The sequence below is a fragment of the Silurus aristotelis genome (assembly GCF_946808225.1).
Source record: "Silurus aristotelis genome assembly, chromosome: 2".
Classification (NCBI taxonomy): Eukaryota; Metazoa; Chordata; class Actinopteri; order Siluriformes; family Siluridae; genus Silurus; species Silurus aristotelis.
In genome coordinates, this window is record NC_139575.1 from 12,862,752 (window position 1) to 12,885,863 (window position 23,112).

The 23,112-nt window shown below is 36.2% G+C and overlaps 1 protein-coding gene and 1 long non-coding RNA gene across 9 annotated transcripts in view; one reads left to right on the forward strand and one right to left on the reverse strand.

The window, feature by feature from the left end:
* LOC310741888 overlaps positions 1-12,685 on the forward strand; it is a 55,061-nt gene extending 42,376 nt beyond the window's left edge. Inside the window, exon 2 of the long non-coding RNA XR_014538081.1 lies at positions 12,475-12,685. This is a non-coding gene — a long non-coding RNA (uncharacterized lncRNA). The remainder of the gene's footprint in view (positions 1-12,474) is intronic.
* Positions 1-23,112, reverse strand: part of lpp (LIM domain containing preferred translocation partner in lipoma) — a 244,430-nt gene that overhangs the window by 17,264 nt on the left and 204,054 nt on the right. For all 8 annotated transcript variants that reach the window (XM_083569446.1, XM_083569448.1, XM_083569443.1 and 5 more), the window contains 2 exons: positions 17,597-17,696; positions 5,322-5,491 (listed from right to left, as the gene is read on the reverse strand). In XM_083569446.1, coding sequence (XP_083425572.1) covers positions 5,322-5,491; positions 17,597-17,696 — 270 coding nt within the window. The remainder of the gene's footprint in view (positions 1-5,321; positions 5,492-17,596; positions 17,697-23,112) is intronic.

The window sequence follows — 23,112 nt, forward strand, 5'->3', positions numbered from 1 at the left end:
TAAAGTTACTATTCATACCACTGACAAGCTGGAAAGAATTTCAATGTATATGAGTATGATTAAAACACATTGTAGTAAAACACCCCAAAGTATAAAAGATTTAACAGCTCTACTTTAAGTAAAGACTTACAGGTCTTTACTGCTGGCATTTAGAGTCTAATCTTTATTGAGCAGGGGTTAGTTGTTCTCTTGTTTCACTTTGCACATGGAATGAGAATGCTGCTCCTAATCACAAAATGCTAAGGAATCCTCTGGCTCTCATTGTTGGATATGTACTGTATTTCTGTTAAATTTCAATTTGATTATTTTGTGTCAATCGATATAAACATTTATAGTTAGTATTAACGCTTACATGAGTATGAAAAAACCTTGGTGAAATACTGCGGCATGCGAATACTGCGGCACGCGAAGACCTCAGACCAGTGTATCCACAACAATGACTTGTTTGCAGAAGACAAAGTGAAGTCTGTGTGAGAGAGATTCTTCAGCTTAAAACCAGTCTGCATTCAACACAGTCATGAGAATGAGCACCTTATTAAATTTGCATAATACCTGCAAACACCCAGTATGGCTAAAACAGTGCATAGTCCAAACAAGCAGCCTCTGTCTCATTAACCATTAGAAAATGGAATGGATAGAGCATGGGGCTCTGAGCACACTGTGGCTGAAGAAAAAAAATATTAAAATTGTCCCCGACACTAATGTGACATAAACCAGGGTCCACATGCAAAAAAGGGAAATCAGTTGGATAGCAGAGACGTTTATCTCTATTACACTGCATTCAAACTAGCAGGTTTTGTCCTTTGTAGAGACGAGGGAGGAAACGCCAGGACACAATGCCTGATTATTGGCCCTGTGCCTCAGAGCCGAGGCTGAGGTTGATAAGAGGCCATGACATTAGGAAGCAGTTTAACAAGAGGTTACAACTTTCCTGTCCGTTACTAAAAGGAATGAATGGTATCTAGTAGCGGCATTGAAAGCCCTCAGCAAGCGGAAGCAAGTTAACAATATGTGAAGTGTTTTATCAAATATGCAAAAATCTCTTGTTTGAATAGATTCTGATCGTATTTTCCATTTTTGATGACAGTAAGAACCGTTACTGGATTGCAAACGCCGGAGTGATTTGTTTAACCAAAGACAGAAGATATTGTTCAATCTGTTCTTCAGTCTGTGTTCCTGGATTAAACCTGTGTCTACTCTATAAATCAGATGATTTACACAAAGTATTACAGGCTCCAAGGGATACACGGGAGTTGCGTGTGTAACAGATAACAGGTGGTCTGCCCTTTCTTATTCACAATACAGCTAGAGCTAAAAATCAAAGAAAGTCTGAGCATATAAACGCCCATGCAGCAGTCCTGCAGAACCAAGACACATCAAATAAACTTATTAATAAATATTATAGCTCTTATGCTCTACTACAACCCCCCCACCCCCACTCCCAGCTCAACGGGGCCTGGCATGTCTCTTCAGAGACCCGAGTCTCCCGTTGCTTCTCTAATCGTACAGAGGCGTATGACCCTGAGGATGGGAGGAAGAGAAGAAGAAATTACTTTCATTAAGGAATTCAGATTTTTTTTTCCCCCATCCTTTTGATCTTGCGCCAGAAGAACATTTATGCTGATGAAATGCATAAGTAAAGTTCTTAAATTATCCCAGCCCTCTTTAATGCATGGGTGTGAGTTGGAAAACTTCCACAGAAGACAGCTACAATCAGTCTGAGTGCTGCTCGGATGAGACTGATTTAAAAGGCGGCTGATGCGGTATTGTACAAAAGTATTTAGAACATGTTGATGGTCATGCTAATGGTGATAGCAGACACAAATACAATATGTCACGGCCTGGAAATCATGCCCATGTGGGAATTCATTTAGATTTAACCATTTCTTCATGTGCTTTTACTGCAATCATTGAAGATCAGAGTTGCTGAGGTAACTGTAACCTTGCAGCTTTGTTGCATAGTTTTTTTTTCCAGGGTTTTTTAAAGCTGATTGATAACATTACTACTTGAGACTTAATAAAGAAACCCCACTTAGAACTCATTGAAGACGAGACTGAGTGTCATGATTCAGCCCCCTCCTCTTTACTCAAACAAAAAAAAATCTTTTTAAAGCCCATGCATGACCCTCACCAATCTTTAGACACACTGTATCTCTGTAGTCTGATCAGTCATTATCATTTCTTACACTTTTTCTGTCCATTTCCTGCCTTGTGATATTAAACAGATAGGTGGGTTTTGTGGCCACTAGCATACTTTTACTCATGTTGTGTGTGTTAGCTGCAGCTAATAAAAGTATATATATATTTGTTCCCAAAAACGTCTCCACAGGAAGGATGTGCATTTTATTTGGATGAGTCATTGTCATGAATAATTGTACTAAATAAAGTCAGTGTTTGTAGATTGTTGCCTCACATCTGCAGGTTTGATCCTGAACTTAGTTCGAGTTTTGCAGGTTCTCCTCTGTCATTACACAGTAATTTTCTCCAATCATGGCAAAATTATATCAGTAGGTGAATCTGCTTGTCTGTATCTCCCCTGATTAAAAGTATTTGCCATACGTTTTACGATAGAACAAAATAATTATTAGCCGACATGAACAAGTTAAGCAACAAAAAAGCCAAAGACAACTTCTACTACTAATAATAATGTTACTCAACCTCAAATATCATACACACACACACACACATATATATATATATAAATAACATTATAATGTTTATTCATTCATTCATCATATATATATATATATATATATATATATATATATATATATATATATATATATATATATATATATATATATATATATATATATAAAGGCAAATTGAAGTGTCTATTTCAGTAACTTCCCAATTACCTGAAGCAGAAAAAAAAGAAGCTGTACATTTAAACCCAGAACCACAATGCAGCAAAGCAGCATTGCAGAATGCAAAAAATAAAAAATTAAGTGACCACATTTTGAATATTATTTTGGAACTACAGCAATTTTAGTAATATTTCCGATTTGCTAAGGAGAAGTGGTGGAGAAAAAAGAGGAAGCCAGGGCAGACAGCGATGCCTCAGTAATCTTCCTGAGGAGGAAATAGGGCAGCTCACAGACCATACTGCATGTTTAACTCAGCAGCACAAATACTCTAATGAAATTCCCAGCAGCTTTGGGGACAGGCCTGTCGAGTTTCAACATGAAATGTAAATGACTTTCTGATTTATTTACATGTTGAGCCACTTTATTTAAAGTAAAGAATCTCTAGAAATGCACTGTGAAATGCAAACTATAATGATACCAAACTGAACATAACAGGTTTAGTATTCAGTATCTGTGGGCACATAAGGTGAGCAGAGGTCAAGTCTGGTCATTACCATGTTTTCTTTTTTTTTTAACTGAAATGAGTGGCAGAATCGCAAAACATGTGGTTTATAGGGTTGGTGTGAAGGAGGTTTTGACACCGTTTGCGTGATGTCACAGTTTTTCACATTTCCCTGTTGGTATGTGGTGTATTTCTTAAGTTGCTGACAGTTTTAAAGCATGAATAAGGATTTTAGTGTAGGAGCTGGTATGCACAGGTAGGCATTGGCATCTTCTCAAAAAATGCAACAAAATTAAAAATAATTCAATCAATAAATTAATTATTGGCTTTGAAGTGTTCCCAATATACAGTGTGTACAGAGCGTATTATAAAATACACAAAAAATTATAGCTTTTACCATTACTGAGAAGCTGCAGATTACAGAATCCTGGTTTATTCTATTTACATGCTTATGAGCGTCTCTGGAAGAAGTAAAGCCACGTGCGAGTGTGCATTACTTTAACATGGTGGTTTTTACAGTAATAAATGTGAATGGTGGTTTGCGAAAAACAAAAAATGGAAAGATGATTCATTTTATGTCTCATTTCTGACTATTGTGAGCTTTGTGCTTGTTGCACAACCCTGAGCTCTGGCAAAGTCAAAAAGTTTCATAAGACTTTCATAAAAAAAAAAAATCCTGAGTCCTAGTAAAACGCAGAAAATGAAAGTGTTTGCAATTACTGGAACCTGGACTTTGAAATTTCCTTAAATATTTTTTAGCAGCTTGAAGTAAGGAGGAAGGTGGACACAAAAGACAGAAGAGTATTATTTGTTTTCCAATCTACAAAAGGCAAATAGCCCTATCTGGCATTCTAATGTGATTTTACTGCCTGCTCCACAATTGGAGTGTGATTTGCTCGTGCGAGGCCTTATCAGATGAATCTCCGAAAAACACACTACCCATGCCTTCGCATGCGATCATTTGGCCTAATCTGATCTAGTGAAGTGTAATGTGGATTTGACTATGAGGGACCATGGATGCGATACTATAGCGTGAAAGATTATGAGAGTGAAAGACTGATTATTAAAATGATTAATGAAACTGAATAACATTTGTCTATCGAACTTTTTGAAGACATTAAAAACACAGCGCAGATAACAGAACAAAAATCCTGGGCATGCTGAGTGCATTTACCGACTAAAGCATATTTATATATTTCAGCATTACACACTCTAAAGCCAAAAGCCTGTCAACTCCTGAACATCACAATGTGCTTTTTAATCCCAATCCAGATTTAGTCCCCTTTATGCAGTTATAAGCACATCCAGTCTACTGGGAAGGCTTTCCACTAGATTTTGGAGTGCAACTGTGGGAATTTGTGATCATTCAGGCACAAATGCGTTAGTGAGGTCAGGCACTGATGCCAGAGGAGGAGGTATAGGGGCATATGTGCATTCCAGTTCAACGCAAAAGTGTTCTTTAGGGTTGAGGTCTGGATTGTGTAGAGGACACTTAAGGGCTTTCAAAATATGGACGTGGCGTTGTGCACATGAAATGGAACAGGTTTGAGCAGTGAAGAGAAATGTTAATGGTATAGTGTACAAAGACATTCTATATAATTCCACTGCTGTTGGCTGCAGCTTGGAGAAAGTCCATACATTGGTGTGATAGTCATGTCCAAATACCTTTGGCCATGTTGTGCATTCTAGTTACAATAAAATGTCAGAATTGACAGAGAGACTTTGTTTAAGTAAAACTCCAGCCCACTCTGGAGTTACATTTGTGGTCATGAGGTATAAAATTCAATTCTTTATTATTGTTAACTTACTATGAATCTCTTATCACATCCCTATGCTGTCACATTAGTCATCATTATTGTAGTATTTGGCAGTTTTGTTCTCTAAAAAGTAGTGTGTGTGTGTGTGTGTGTGTGTGTATGTGTGTATGTGTATGTGTATGTGTGTGTGTGTGTGTGTGTGTGTGTGTGTGTGTGTGTGTGTGTTGTGTGTAAGGTGTGAAGGATAACACTCACAATGTAGCATGGCTCACAGTAAGCCTTCTTTTCCACAGCATAGAAAGGTTTTCCTCTCAGCTTGGAGCTGCAGGTCATGCACACGAAGCAGTCCACATGGAAGACCTGATCCATGGCAGTGCAGCCAGTGCCTTCACCAAGCACATTTTCCCCACAGCTTGCACAGCGTCCTGCAACACACACATACACATTGTACACATCATCCTCTTTCAAACGTATTTAAAACCATGATGTATTACATGAAAGCTCACAAGTTCATGAACAAAGACGTACAACACATGCCTCGAAACATTTATTTTCCCTCAAAACAGCTGTACACTTCCACTGACTGCTACTGATTAACAGATGCTTTGGCAGATGTTACTTAGCACTTAGTAAAGCACATCATTCAGAGGCACTCAGGGAGAAAATTCACATTATTGCACATTCTCCCCACCTCTCATCCCTCAAGATAGAAGATGTGCATCAAAACTGTTTTCTGCACTGGCACCCAGGTGGTGGAATGAACTTTCCCTGACTGTCAGAACGGCTGAATCATGTGCTGTATTTCAACAAAAACCAAACAAAAGAAATTCAGCTTTTCACCAAACACTTAAATGAGTAAATAAGTACAAATAAAAATCATTGACTTGTACTATTATTGTTACAATAACTAACCACATTAATGAGTGATTAGGCAGCCTTTTGTTTGGACAGAACCACATTAACATTGAATATGTCAAAAAAACTCAGATAACATTTTTTTTCACTTTGGCTTTAAACTTGCTTACTTTTACCTCAGCAAACCATATCTTAGCATGTGGAAATACTGAAATCTGTAAATATAGTTTTAATAATATAATTACAAGTAACTACATTTACAAATAAACCAATTATTAGCCATTTTTCAACATTAATTTCTAAAAAGAGAACGCAATTATCTATCATTAAAATTTGAATGGTTCAGGCTGGAAAGGATTAAAAGACTGTCTAAGATTTTCAGTTAATAATCTAAAATATGGTTTATTGTAATTTTAGAAAATACTAGATACATCTTTCTATATTCAAGCCAATTTTTTGCACATAAATTTTCAATGCATTATATAAATTATCTTTTTTTTTTACTATTTATTATTAGCAATTTGAATAATTAAATATTATTTTATTATATATAATATTACCTTATTATATACAAATACAGTACATAATTTACTGCCCCTCCTCCCAGTTTATACTTTCAAACTTTAGGTCTTTTACCTACTCATACGTAATAATGCTTTGAGCTGCATTATATCAGTTCACAGAAACCAGGCCATGCTCGTCCAATCTTTAGCTGTTACATTTCAATGAGCCTCGTGGCCTCCTGCTGAAGTTCGCCTACCTCAGTATCTGCAATACTTTTCTGCACAGCATGGATATAGAGTGGGCTTTTAATTGATGTAGTCTTACTGTCAGCTCAAACCAAGCTGGGCATTCTGCTCTGATATCAGTAAATGCTCACTAAATATTTTTGCACAATTCTGTGTAAATTCTTTAGACTAGGATGTGAAAGCCAACAGTTTCTGAAATACTCAATTCAGCCCTTCTGACATGACCAACAACAGTGTGGCCAAAATCATCAAGATCATCAATTTCTCCACTTCTGAATTTGGATGAATTATAAATGTCATACACTGCACCGCTACCATTTGAATAGATGACTGGAATTATAGAATGGATAAGCAGCGAAAAGGTGTTTTAATTAAGGTGGTCGGTAAGTGTACATGGCATTCTACACAGCCAAACCGTGTAGAAGACGTCCTGACTTCAGACATCAGACAGCAAAACACTCAGTCTCAGTCAGCTCCATTGATGATAAGTCAAATATGAACGCTCAAAAAGCAGCGCAATATTAAAACGTTTTCTGCGATGATTAATTGATCTTCCAAACATAAAAATCTTAATAGCCCCCACCCCCACCTCCTTTAAAAAAAATATGTATCTGGAGCTGATTATTTTCCATAGAGATCTGATCTAGAATGGTGTCTGATGGATGAAAGAGTTTATAATCAATGTCAAATGAAAATTGTATATGAGGAACACTTTTAAATTTAGAATGATAGTATCTCAAGGGAATTTACCCCTTTATAGTGTTGTGATTTTTATCCTATTTAAAAAAAATAATAATAAAAATAATAATTTGGGGGGGGATTAGTTGCCCTAAAAGTAAAAAAAATCCAAGGTATTTATTAAGGTCAGTCCTTTAATATGGAGTGGAGTGTGTTAAAATTCCCTTCAGGTTGGGGAGCAGTAAAGATCAATATGGCATTACTAACTCAGATGCCATGCACAATGTGTCTGCTAGACACTAGTCACTTCATGCATACATAGATGTTAAAGATTAAGATTTATTATAAAATCGCCTACAATATATAGAATGTGAAATTTTTTATAAGGCCACAGTTTCATCAATGGAGCACTGGGCATGCCTTTATATTTAATCAACATTGCACTGTGTTCCTTATGACATTTTAATAAGAATTGTGAAGAGTGTCATTTACATCCCATCAGAAGAAAAAAAGTGCTTCTTTTATGATAAAGGAACTTTGGAAGTAGAGTCAGTGTAGAGTTTGTCTCAACAGATCCCAGTGCACTAAAAATTCTGATTGTGCATTGTAGCACAAGGCATTCGGATAGCTTTAAATGAGGCAAAGATATCGTTAACTGAGTTTAAAATGTCACTGAATCAATGCTACGATATCTTTTAAAGCAATTAAAGATGTGGGCAATTTAATTAACAGTATCAGGAAATAATGGGCTTTAGATAACCGTATCATATAGTGTGGTTTTTTTTTTTTTCATTTCGACACATCTGAGGACAGATCAAATCTTGCAGCAAAAGAATATGTGAGATATTGCAAATTAATTTTCAACTTTATTCTCAAGCTGTTTCTCTTTTCAGGGCTTTTTGCATCATTTAAAGCTGCCGTTTGAGGCATTTGCTAAAGTTCCAGCATGTCATGCCACAGACTGAGAGACATAAACGGGAGCAAGAAGAGCATCAGACACTTTCATCTCCACTACTGTTTAGTGTAACATTATATATATATATATATATATATATATATATATATATATATATATATATATATATATATATATATATATATATATATATATATAAATAGCCTCCAGGGTGAATTTTGTTCATTTATCAGTTTATTATACTGTCAAAATGAAAAATATACAGAACATATATGGTACAGAAATAACATTCCCTTCATGTATCTTCCATCAGATTAGATCTATACACTGAGGGTGAGGTCAAAAGCTCTTTTAAAATGACCCTTTCTGTTTATGCTCTTCTTTTGGCATTATTATCATTTTTTATATATTTTCTTAAATAACTTTGCAGTTGTTATAAAGTACTGAGCAAAAGACTAAATATACATTGAAAAATAATAAAATGTATATTTTTATACACCAAATTTCCTTCTCTAAATTGAAATAAACTATTAACAATAAAATCCCATTATAACTGTAAAATTCAGTTTTCTTTTATGGGTAACTTTTATTTGAGTGATTTTTTCCTTGTAGTATTAGTAGGAGTATAGGAGTGAATTAGTGTGCAAGTATGTGTGTGTGGGCGGTTTCCTTTACGTAGTGCTATTCCTAAAATAAATGCCAAAAAGAATATTATGATATATATAACTATTGACACACCACAATCATCAAGACAGACACGTAAAGAAAAGTCTAAAAAAAAAAGAATCTCCAGAATGTTTATAAATGTGAGCTGTGGGACATGGCTGTGAAAATGTAAGACTTAAAATGAGGGAAGCTGCAGGCAAAACCTTGGCCTGGGAAATGTACTAGTCATAGGTTACTCAGCAGTTCCCTGTGAGCACGCATCAATGTGCGAGTGTGTGTGTGTGTGTGAGTGTGTTTGTTATTTAGCAGGTCTGTGCCCCAGGGCTATGAGTGACATTTCTCTGTTACTCAATCTCAGAGGAGGATTATGAGTACACATCTCCAGCTGTCTCCAAAAATGGTCATAATAATGAATCTGGCACATTTGACTTAATCTGAGCTGCAAAATTTGTAGATTTTCCTGGGGTGTGAAAACCTGTGTCTAATGCATGATTACTATGCACAATGTCACAAGTCTTTTTTTATACAATACTGTACCAATTGTTATAACTAGTTGTGATCTGATCGAATCAAACTGCACTAAATTGACCACTTGGGGTGGATAAGACGACCTCCTGCACCTCCTGACTGCTTTAACCCGTCCAACCCCTACCCACTGTTCAAAAATAAAAAATAATAAAACAAAAAACAAAAAAAACACAGAGCAATTCATATTAAATCTTCAAACAGCTCTTTTATAAAAAGAACAAGTGGGAGAAGAGACGTTCATTTACACTTTACACAGACTTTCCTTTTTCTATCCCTCAGAAGCCTGTACACTCTTTTTCCTCTCTCTCTCTCGCTATCAAGACAGAAAGAATGAATAAAGGGGAAAGAACGAGAGGAAAGACGAAAGAGGCGGTGCGTGTCGCATGTGAGCCGGAGGAGCGTTATTGTGCTTAGGCAGTCTAATTGGATAAAAGAGGAAGATTAAAGCGTTCTTGACTCCGTTCCATAAATAATTGATTTGTAATGTGTTCGCACTGGCAGAACCACACTTCTGATTGGCAACAGTGAATGCCTTGAGTGGCAAAAAATATCACATTTCTCACACTCCTCCACTGCACTGCTCTGCTCTTTACTTTCTCACACTGTGAAACACACAGCACTTAAAAGCCAGACACAAATTCATATACATGAACTCATGCTGAGAGATGCATTTTGTTTTTTCCATTAATCGTACGACTCCAGAACTCAAGCATCACACGTGTAAAGACAAGCAACTTCCGTTTGGGCGGGCGGGGGGTCCGAAACTTTTGCTCACGCACTTCTTAATGAAAAACCCAGTCTGTTCAGCGCTCGCTGTATTTGAAAACAAAGCCTTTAGACGAGCGTACACGTGTAAACAAATACACCAGTACACAGAGCATGCAGCGTATTCTTGGCGTGAAAGCAGCTTGCTCCTTCAGCAAGGAATGTTTTGCGGCGTAAACAATGGCGCGTTACCAAAATAGTGACACTAAGGCGAGAGAGCACGCTGCATCTCACAGATGCTGCTCATGTTGGTTTTTAGTAACAAGAGTGATAAAAAAAAAAAACGTGAGACCACAACCATGCAAAAAAGAGAGAGGTTTCAAAAACATCTGTCACCATGGCAAACTCCGCTGCTGAGTATTTACTGCTGAATTTATTACAGAGAAATCAACCAAGGTCACCTACAGCAGGAGATGGAGCAAATGAGATTACTGTAAAAGTGATTAATACACTTGAACCTTTTAATCCCCTTTACCCACAATCCCACTGTGAAATCATGTTCAGTTCAACATGGAATAGAGTAGTGCAGTCAGGAGGTTGTGAGTTATATAGCAACAAATCTTAAAAAGAAAAATGTTTTATATTTGTAGTATTTGGGTGTTCCTAATATTAATGAAGGATTAGAAATATGCAAGTGTGTGTATGTGTGTGTAGAGGGGGGTACTATGTATAAGTAATATTCATAAATAAGATGCTGCCTATTTTGTAAACTTGACAATTAACTTAACAGTAGTGCTCAAATTTCCAAACGCAAGCCGAATGATCAAAACAAGCACATTTTTCTGATTTTCTTTCTTTCTTTTTTAAGAACTGACAGAAAGCTAAACTCAGAAAGCTTGGCAGATAAATCAGTCAGCTCTCGCCTCGTGACACACAGCTTCAGAGTAATAATTCTCTCGGCAACAGTTTGTAGTGTCGACTAAACAAAGGTGTCCAATGGGAACCCAAAACAACACCAGTGCAGCAACAATAAATCATGTTTGCAGCTCTAAGACGAGACTCGCAGACCTCAGTCCTGGACCAAATTACAATGTCCAGGAGGATTCTTTATTGAAAAATCACATTTAACCACCGTCTTGGATTGATCTTATACCCAGAGTACTAGCATGATGCGCTGTATATTTAGACAAAAATTGGTTTTAAGGGCAGGAGCCTTTAGAATTCTCGATACTAACTCATTTTAACCACTTACTGTTCATCACCTATGCAGCTTAATAAAGAGAAGATGGAGTAGGGCGAGTATACACAGGTCATACCATACATATAGAAACTGCTGCAAAAAAAAACTGAACACACACTGGTAATAAGAAGACTGTATTAGAAGGAACATGACTTTTCTTTATGTCCATACATGGCAATTAGAGGTGACTATTGATCAAGATCAATCCTGAGCATCACAGGTAATGCTAAACAGCTAGAAATAATAATAGAATGGTATTACACATTCTAGGTAACCGTTTACAACATTAAACTAGAATAAAATGTTAAAATATGGGGTTAAGGTTAGCTAACAGATTTCAGGGCTCGCAGTGATCATTTATTTAAGTTGTCTAGGCCACGGAAGTGAAGCAGAGTGCACAATATGTTAGGAGCTGAAAGAAACCTTAAATAAATAAGAAAACTTTAAAATCAATTTGAAAAGCCCCTTGAATACCAGATTCAAAAGGGATCCTATTCACTAGGATGTACTGGGATGAATGATTTCTATAAATCTTTACACTTCCACTATTGTATAAATGGCAGTTAATGTTCAGAATGAACATACTGTATTGTGTATGATAGTCCTGGGATGATTTTAAGTTTTCATGATTACAGCAGCCCTTCCTAAGTACAAGTTCCCAGATTGTTCCCTGAAGCAAGACTAAGCTTAGGCTTATAATCTTTTGAAAAGTTTTGGCATCTATTACGAGACCATCTACAACAACAGAAGGAGAATTACAAGTGTAGAAATCTCCAAGCTCAGGAAGAATTGGTTGATCCATAAAGCAAGATGAGCTTTAACATGTAAAGACAAATATGGAAGGAAAAAAATTAATTAAAACACCATCAATGCTCAAATCTTTGCCATAGTAATCTTGATTACCATAATTTCCGGACTATAAAGCGCACCCATATATAAGCCGCAATCACTGAATCTGACAAATATTTCTATTTTTAACATAAATAAGCCGCACCTGTCTATAAGCCGCAGTGTACATTGTGTCTACACTAATGTACTTTACACAGGCTTTAACGAAAGACACCTTACGAGAAGACACGGTGTAACGGGTGAAATATGTTGCGCTTCCTTTAAGAGCATAGCGGTATTTTGGGAATAGCCTGGCAATGCATTCTTCCGGTATTACTGCGTGTGTAAGACTGAGGATTATGTCCTTATTATTTTCTGATGCTCATTTCTAAGTTTCTTTGACTAACCCGTAACGCTGTTGCTAAGAAAAATAAAAAAGCACGAGTTTTGGAAACCTGTCTGTGCTTATATGATTTCTGTTGCAACTGGAGTTAGCGAGCTCTCCCTTCACCCAGACTCAACGCGTTACAACGGCATGTATCTAAACAGTAGCCGACCAAGAAAGTCATTGTTTACTGTCTTCCTCCTTCCTTTCACAACTATTTCTCTCGGGAGTTTATCTTTTGGCATCGTCGTGCATTTAAAAATCACCCAATGGAAGTTTTTTCTCCCGAAGCCATGCAGCCCAGAACACAGGTGAGGTGCGTTGTTTTCGTTTCCGTTCGGAAATGTTATTGGTCTAATGTTATGGGGTTTAGTTTTTTGGCTTGAAGTTTGTGAAACCGGGAAAACCCCAGAAAAAATCATAAATTAGCCGCTTCGTTGTTAAAGCCGGGGGGTTCAAAACGTGGGAAAAAAGTAGCGGCTTATAGTCCGAAAAATACGGTTATACATGAACACAGCTCAGAATTCCTTTAGAGAAGCGCACATATGTTCAGGGACACACAGACCAGGGCTAAACCTCTACGGAACCATTTTAACAATTTGGCCGAATGCTCAGGGTCTATGCCATCTATGCTGAACTGAAACCGCTTTCAACATTCTTCATCAAAATTTTATGATAAAGTGTCTTATAAATTATGAGAGAACTTTTAACTAACATTAGGCAGGGAAAAAGGTGGAAATTCCTGCTTTAAGTGCTCACAGACAAAAGCACAGTCTGTCTCCAAAAGTCCCAAAAAGGGACACTTGTCCAACGATTGTGCATCTTTTAGGGCCTGTCAGAAAACGTCCTCTGACATCTTTTAAGTCATAAAAAAATACTCAAGATTCTGAGAAAATGTAGCTCACATAGAGAATAGCAGAGTAAAACTCTTGGCGCTTGATCTTGTAAAAACATCTTGAAATCAAGCAGAGATGTAATGAATCAAGAGTTATTACAAAATAATATATCAAGCTGGAAATATTAATTAGCCAGAAACCGTAGAAGGTTTTAATGGTGTTCGGTCATTTATTTATGAATGCTACAGTGCACCTGAAGAAGTGTATTATTCATATCTTTGTCCTGCTTAAGCTCTTTGAGAAACACTGTGACTGCTCTCGCATGCCCTCAGCTGAACTTTTTCAAGTCCCGACTCAAATTTCTTAACTGTCAAAGCGGCTGACTGCAACTTTTTGCATTTGATCCATAATCAATGTACAAACTATGCATATTTCTAATTTGTTCTCATTTGTTATAACAGCCTTATCCTTCCAAAATATTCATAAGCAACCCCCCCTACACCACCACCACAATCACAGTTCTAAACTGAACCATTCCTGCCTCAGGAGATCTTGAAGTCCCAATTCAAATGGTAGAAGCCAGTACAGTTTTTTTTCCTTATTTCAACAAAACCTCTTTAAAGTCACTAACACCACCAATAAAAGTTGGTTAGAGTAAGACAAGGACCGAATCCATTTGAATAAGTGCCTAGGCTCAGCTCTGATTCATCTGCTTAATTATTAGCCTTGAGGATACCTTTCAACTCTCACCCCCCCCCCCCCCCCCTTCCATCGACATGCCCTTAAAAAAAAACTTCTAATATGTTCACTGATTCTCTGGAGTTTTCTTTGTTCAGGAATGAGAGATCTTTGACACTGCTGTGGGATGTAGCAGGAGATGAGGGAGAAGTACATTATTATATAACTAGATTTCAATGCGACTAATGACCACTAGGAGAGACCTGCTCTTTAAGCCATAATTGGTTCATAATATGAAGGCCAGTATCCTCTCTCATTAAAATTTTACCTCACGAATCTGTTTAATTTGGTTTATTTAAAGCTTTGTAGCTGGCTCTTATATTTCATTTAATGGAATTTGTAAATTCATTCAGGACCAACCCTCAGGATGACAACTTAATGACATAACCTGCAACATGCATTTAAAATATACATTTTTATAAAAAAAAAAAAAAAAAAAAAAAAAAAAAAAAAAAAAAGAACAAGAGACATAGTCAGTCACAGCAACACTAGCCTTGGGGAGATGGTAGCTCTATGGTTAAGGCATTGGACTTTGGATTGGAAGATCATGAGTTTAAATCCCAGCACCACCAATCTGCTACTGCTGGGCCCTTGAGCAAGGCCCTTAACCCTCAACTGCGCAATTGTAAGTCGTTTTGGATTAGGGTGTCTGACAAATGCAATAAATGTAAATGTAGTCAATCGTGTGTGGTAGAGAGTTGATATCTCTTTCCTCTGATTGTGCCATGTCACTATGTAACACAGCAAAATCAACAGTTTAAAAAGATAGAAAAAAAGTGTGTACATTTTCACCTCTGTATAATAAATTCAAAACTGAAAAGCAGATTTTATTTTTTACATATAAATCCATACACAGTTAAATAAAATATTTTTAAAATAAATTTTTTTAGGAGATTAAAAATAGAATTTACCATATAACAGCATAAAAGTTAGCTTGTGGATTTAATTGCTTATTAAACTTGTTGAACTGTGTTTTTTAATATAGAATGGTACAGATTTTGTAAATTAGTTCTTGCAGCTCTGAAACAAAATGTGTTTTTAGTATTATAATTATTATTATTTTTTAAATTAGGACAAAGTTGATAGGACTAGATTATATTGTTCTGAGATATTAGAAAATAGCAAAAGCATATTGCAATATATTTTATTTTACAAGGTTGTGTCCCTGAGAGATCTAAGAAGCTTATATGATTTCCTAGAGTTTAGGCTTGGCTAAGGCTTGGTCCACACATTCACTACTTTTATCTTCTGAAATGTATATATTAGAAAATCGCTCTATCCTCAAGCACAGGGCAGTAATACGAGTAGACATAAGTGGCTGTTACTTACGGGCTCAGAGCACTGATTTAGTCATTCAACTCATTAAAATAGACTCGAAAAGTCATTCCAAGCACCTGAACTTGTGGTTTCATCTTGAGAATGTTAAAAAAATAATCTACCCAAGAGATTTAATCAATTCTTTAAAAGTCTTCAGGAATGAACGAAGGCAACAATTAAATCGTGTCTGAGATAATAATTCACATTCCCTTGCAATGACTTACTACTAAATGTGGCACTGTATCATTATATATTGTCTCGTCCGTGTCTTTTTTCCCACTGGTTAAAGAAATCTTCATTGATAAAAATAAATAAAATATTTAATAAGGAGCAAGAAAGAAGGAGCAAAAGAGCATTTGGTTAAAAGCCAGTGGATTAAGAGCTCCTTCATGGCCCAGAGCTCTTGCCTGGGTTTACCGTTCGCCTAAAGCAGTCATGTCTTAAACCTTTTCTTTCTTTTATCTTTTCAGCTACAATCCCATTGATGTGTTTCCTCTCTTCTTTATTTTTTGTGTCCGTGCCAGAAAACTCATGCTCACTCATTCGTTTAAGGCCTTGCTTTCCTCTGTGACCTGGCTCTGGCCCATTTACAGTGTGCTTAGAAGGCTTTTTTCCACCCTCTAGCCAAAACAGTGTACTTTTGCAAACACTGACAATGTGTGTGTGGTCATGGCTGGTTCACTGTTGCTAAACACACTCACCATGGGGCAAACAGTACTGATATGTCACAGTAAAAAAAGGTCCCAGCAGCCTTCTCTCTCTCTCTCTCTCTCTCTCTCTCTCTCTCTCTCTCTCTCTCTCTCTCTCTCTCTCTCTTTTCCAGTCCTTCTATGCTGTGAATGTACTTCGGTTATATACTGTACATTATTAACTCAAACCATCCTATAGATGATGTAACAAAGTTTTAAGGGAAAGAAACATTTTTAAGTATAAGTTTCTTTTTCACTAAACATTTTTCCATCACCACTAAATGTCACATTGATGAGAACTACGAATAAGTCTGTGATAACAATAATCGAAGTATAAAATCAGTAATAAAGCATAAAGTAAGAGCTAAATTCCAGTGATGTCACTATCAACAGGTAGTCAGATGGCACTGTGGCTAATGCAAAAAAAAATCCAAAAAACTGAATATAGGCAAATATGTTTATGAAAGGAGATGAGACTAAAACATTCTACTTTAAATGTTGCTGATCATCACATGTTTATATATATATATATATATATATATATATATATATATATATATATATATATATATATATATATATATATATATATATATAAACAAGCTAAACAATTATGAATACTTATACTGTGTATCATCCCAGATAAGAAAATCTGGGGTCTAAAATGAGGGTTAAAGAAACAAGAAGGTATCATATATGCACTTAAAGACCAGCAGCATTATCAACAATAATGCCAACAAATTATACTAAATGGTCCCTATCTGCTGAGTGCAAAATCCCGCTGATGGTTTAAAGAAGAAAAAAAAAAAAACAACGCGCCTCTCTTTAGTCATTTAATGGAAAACACTATAATGGAAGCTCAAATTGCAAAGTGAGCAAAAGTGATAACGCCGACACATGCACTTCACCGCATTTGTCAGGGTTAAGTTCACTTCTGCAAAGTGACAAATGCACCTGTTTCTCAAATGGAAAAGAAGAAGCCTCTTCCCATCTCTCCATGCAAATAAGCCTGGCTTGAGTCTGAGGCAAGCCACATCCTTATTTCAGATACCTAACAATAATTTAATAATGCTCCCTCATCCACACTCTCACTCACGCACACAAATGGTGAGAGGAAGAAAGCAAAAGAAAGGTGTTTTCTACTCCAAGATAATGTTCAAATAAATGACATGAACCATAAATGAAATGTCAGCAGATTTGTGCCTTACGTAAGGACATATAGTGCAGTGGATTGCTATACGTATAAGCAGAAGCCTGAAAAACCAGGTTTCACAATAATACATGCACTCATGCGTTATTTTAAGGATGTCCGTAAAGCTATCTATAGTCCAAGTCCTAATTTTCATAATGCAAGCGCGATGAAAATGATAAAGGAAGTGTGAAGTGTATGGTTCACTGACCGAAGTATTCCTCTGATGGTGGGTGGTTCATATCAAAGAGCATCTTCTTGGTCAGTCTGTCCAGCTCTTCTTCAGGGTGAGCAGTGGACAGACCTGGAGCCTAAAACACAGAGGACATATGTTATACATATAACCAGAGGACAAATACATACATACGCATATGGTCTGATAATAATAATAATAAAAAATAAAAAAACGCGAAATTTTTTCATCTTTTTTCATCACTTTTAATCTAAATTCTTTTTAATCATCGCATCTCTAAACTTTCCCATTATTTCATTTCTTGCTTTTGGAATCATTTGTAATCATATGGACATTATATGCAGTTGTCTGACTGTCATCCTTGATGGTGAATTAGTCATGGTTTAGACATTTTCAACTAAAGAACAGGATTTTATGCTAAATGATCTCATTGCACTGGTGCTTACAGAATGGGAGGAAAACTTTGATGTAAGCTAAAAAAGATTTGATGTACCGTCTACTTTCCAAACAAACCAAAAAAATACACAAATAAGCTGTACAGAATTAAAAGTAATTATTTATTTCCCCTGAAATCCGCCGTTCCGTGAAGCTGAATGAGGTTGTGGACTGTTTATAGCATACAAAAATAACACATGGAACATCACCACCCTGGAACAGAAGCTGGAATGCGCCTTTTGGTAAACACATGAATCTCCTTTCATACTTTCTCTCTGCTTTTTCCTCTCGTTCACTTGAACCCAGGGAGCGCTGCAGAAAGATCTGTCTATTTCCCGATTTAGAATCTCTCCTCTTCTCGTGAATTGGACACATTCCTTTTACCAGTTGCACGCAATTTACAAGTTCCAGGTCCCTAATATTCAGCTGTTTCACTTTATACTGTAGCTCAACCCCAATCAGGCCATCTCCATTTAAATATGGTGTTCAAATTGAAGGTAAAACATCTTCAGACCACATCATGACACCACACTACACTTCCTGCTTGGAATGTTCTAAAACATTAAAAACGATAAATGTCAAATTCTCTAATCTAATGATTATTTTTTATGGGTCACAACAGATTTTTGTACTTTTTAGGAGTTAAGCGACAAGGTTCTGCACAAAACGCTGCATTTACAGTCAACCTAAGACATAACTTTATACCAATTAGAAAGTTCGGTGAGTGAGAGTTTTGCAGGTGGAGTGGAGTTCAGAGATAAATGGGCATATTACCTACGTTTAATTCAGATCTTTCCAGTTTTTCTTGTGGGATATTGTGCTCAGTAACAGTTAAGGATATGCAGTATATACAGTAATGTGGAAAGGAAAGTGATTCTAGAAACTATTGTTGATCAATTAATCAAGGGCATTTAATTAGCAGAACATGGCTGCTACTTACCCTCGTAAAACCTATACAAGCAGTAAAAGATTTTACACAAAGGTTTTTCCATTTTGGCTTGATTTTTGTAAAACTTAACAATTAGATGGAATAATATGTCACATGCTGTTGTTTCCCCTGATGTTGTTTTTGCCTAATTCTGATACCTGATCTAGATCAGATGATTTTCATTACTGTATGTCCTGATATTTAAAACCACATATATATATATATATATATATATATATATATATAGAGAGAGAGAGAGAGAGAGAGAGAGAGAGAGAGAGAGAGAGAGAGAGAGAGAGAGAGAGAGAGAGAGAGAGAGAGAGAAAGTACAAAAGAAATACTAGATTAATTCAAATATTTAATCATGATTAATCCACGAGTTACCTCATGATTAATCGCAACTTAATCGTACATATTTATCTGTTCTAAATGCACCTTAAATTGATACGTTTTTAATATTGTAATCAGCATGGGCATAGACAAATACAGATGCTTTATGCAAAAGTATATATGTTTATTATTAGTGAAAACATACTCAGCATAGTTAATATTCTTTAAATGTTTTATAGTAATTATGTTGTTTTAAATCACGTAAATCTTCAGATCACCAACCGGGAATGTTTTTCACACGGACGTTTATTTTTGCCGGATGTGTGCACCGTGGTGGATTTTGGTGCTTGATTTCAGACTTGGTGCTTCGGTAAAACAAATGTTTAGTGATTAAAAATAATTTTTCAGTGGAGTTAATGGTTTTATATCTGAGCAAAGAAAGGATGCTGTAAATAAACGTGTGTTGCGTTGAAGGTTTGAATTTTCGCCTCGTTTATATTTATTTATTTATATAAAATGGTTTTTTATTTTTTATAAAAATGGTCAAACATAAATGGGTGCTGCATTAATCGTGCGTGAATAAAATCGGTGCCGTTAAAATTAATTTGCATTCATTCTTTACTTACATGTTAATTTTGACAGCCCTAAAAAAAATACATCGGTGTACATTGATCTTGATGATAGACATTTATATATAAATTTAGCAAATAAATCATCTGTAACCAGGTGTCTGCTTGTTCAGCTTATCCATTCAGGTGTCATCAAGCATTCTTCAGAGGACAGCACATTAAATGAACCAGAACACTGAGATTATTTTATTAACTCAAAATAGCCTACATTCTGTACCTATATTACAATTTTATTAGTTTGATTTCTTGGCATCTTCAAGCTGTGCATACAATTAACTGCAAAACATAATCAGATCAAGTTCTATTTTATAACAAGGAAGGAAATCATGGTGTTAAACTAAAGGTCAGTGATTACTATGATAATTACCAATAGAACTATCCATGTAGCACTATACTGCCAGTATTCCAAAACTCTTCCAGTATGTTCATTTCATTTTTTGGCATAAATGCATTTGCTTGTGTTTAAAGGTAGTAGTCCAGATGGTGCTGAAAAACACTCTCTCTGTTACTTCTGTTTCAGAAATATCCATCAAGCCCAAATGTCTGCACTACTGACTGCATGTTTTATCTACTTTAGTACCCAAATAGTCCAACTCAGAATGTGAGAAACTTACATAATTACTGATGTAGCTTGTGAACCTAAACTGCTAAAGCTTTGACAATGACACAACAATCTGTCATGCCAAATGTCCCAGCAGAATCTTTAGACAATTCTGATGTTTTGTTAGAAAGCAGGCCTGATCATAAACATGCATGTAAAGAAGTTTGCATCAAAACAGCTCAGGAAATGCAATCCCATCCAGAGTAAACTGCAAACAGATGAATATCTGTGTATAACTGCCTCCATATTGCTTATGTTAAAATAAGTTTTCTTCGCAGCTGAAACAGTCAATTGCCCTCCTATTTCAAGACCCATGCCAGTGCCTAGAAATTGAAATGACAGTTTGTCAGGTGCTCCACAAGCTGTCACTATGTGGATTCACTGTGTTAGATACGGGATCGATCATCTCATATCTAACATGTCATCAACAAAATTGAGGAGTTTGATGGAAGGGTCTCTGGAGATGCAGTCACACATACTGTTTCCTGTATGTGTTGTCAGTGATCAACTGGCTGTCTGGTTTCCTGATTGGTTCGTTGGTTATTTACATTTATGACATACTTATCCAGAGCAACTTACTTAAGTGCTTTGAAGTCTATCAACAAATTCATCCTAATTCTAGTTTACTAGGTCAGTGACAGCTGTTCAGATTTCACAAGGTGCATTCAACCACTTGGGATACAGAACAATTATCTCATTTATACAACTTAGCAGGTGAGGGCCTTGCATAGCATTAGTAGCTTAGAAGTACTAGGATTTAAACTCATGACCTTCTGGTCAGAAGACCAACATCTTAACCACTGAGTCACCACTTCTCTGTTCTTTGCCTTTGTAAATAAGAATCATTGTTTTAAATCTGAACTAGGCACCTACAGCAAGGCTAGAGGGGTTGATAAGTTGACTGAATGTTGGTAGTTGGGTTTGTTGACTATAGAGATGATCAAATATCCGGCTAAAATAATTGCTTGGCATATCCTCTGCCAAGTTGACTGACTGCACAGAGCTTATGATATTGTTCATGTAATCTGTGTTTGATTGGCTGATAGTCAATTACTGGTTAAAGATGTGAGCACCGGAGTAATAGTGCGGTATCCTTATTCAGTATAACCTAACAAATCAAACTGGACACAGAGCTCGAACAGAGAGCCTGCCAAAGTCACCACTCTTGCTCTGTAGCTGCTTTCTGTCAGACCCTGTGAAATAAAGTGCTCACCTCCTGACCTACCACTGGGACTTTGTAATCAGGATCACCCCAGAATGCAATTTATAACACCCTAGTCTCTTAATCAGAGGTTCTGCTTCTCTGTCCCTCAATGCTTATTTCAGACTTTACTTCTACAAATAGAAATTTGCTTCTTGTGCTATCAATTCTAAAACTATCAAGACTATAACTAATAAAAAACTAATGATTTGTGTAAAGCTGTCTGTTGTGAAAAGCGCTATACAAATAAACTTGACTTGACTTGACTAATCAATTCTATCATGTTCCTCAATGTAAAAGTTGAGAATGAAGAAACTGAGATTACAAAATTAAATTGGGCAAGAACATTTTATCATTAAATCACTCGGGACTGCACTTAGAAATGCTTATATTTCAGGTTTTTTATTAACACAATCTTGACAGTTACTTATTTTCTTTTTTAGCGCAATGTTCTCTCTTATAAACAGCACCAGATTTACTGACATGCAACAGTTGAAAAGGGAAAAAGATGAGAGGCGTGAAAGAGATGGAGAAAGCACTGGCACACTGGCAGCAATAAAATAATGCCTTACATCTAATTAAAATTGTAATAATAGAAACAGGAAAGGGTGCAATAAGATCCCCCTCCCTTTTGTGCCATTCGAGTGCATCCACATGGGATAAAGACATTTGTTACTGTTACTATTATAACATGATAAATGAATGAATATAAGAGCTTAAGGGAGTCGTGCACTGTTACCAATCACAATCACAGAAAGTGAGAGGATGACAGAGACAAGGAGAAACATAAGCTCCTTTGCTTTTGAGAGAGAAATTATGAATGAATATTGAGAAAATAGGCCAGGTATATGTAACAGAATAAAATGCTTAAATGTTTCCTATTTGATGTGGTTTATTTTGAGGCTGATTTATTTCTCAGGACCTCCTTTCCCACAATCTCTCTACACACAACAAAACCACAGGTTTCATAGCTCAGCTTTTCTTACACACTTCTCCAAAAAGCTCCCCACTTCCTATACCTCCTGATGTCAACGCGATTACGGAACTCTTACAAAGAAGAAATTGAACTGTGAAACATGGAATGGAGATGCATGGGATGCAAATGTGCAAAATATATATATTGTGTGTTTGTTGTTTTGAGTGGAGGGGGGTGACGGACAAATCCAATAATTCTCGAGTCACCAAAGGCATATATAGAATCATAAAGTCAAAAAAAAAAAAAAAAAAAAAAAAAGTGAAATATTAAGAAACAAGGCACAATATTTCACATTACATTTACAAGAGTTAAAAATGTGCATAAAGGTAGGTAACAAACCAAAAATGAGACGAGGATCAAAACAAAGGCACATGGTAATGTAAATATACAGCACACAAAAATAACTTAATATAAAAATTACAAATGTGTGGCTT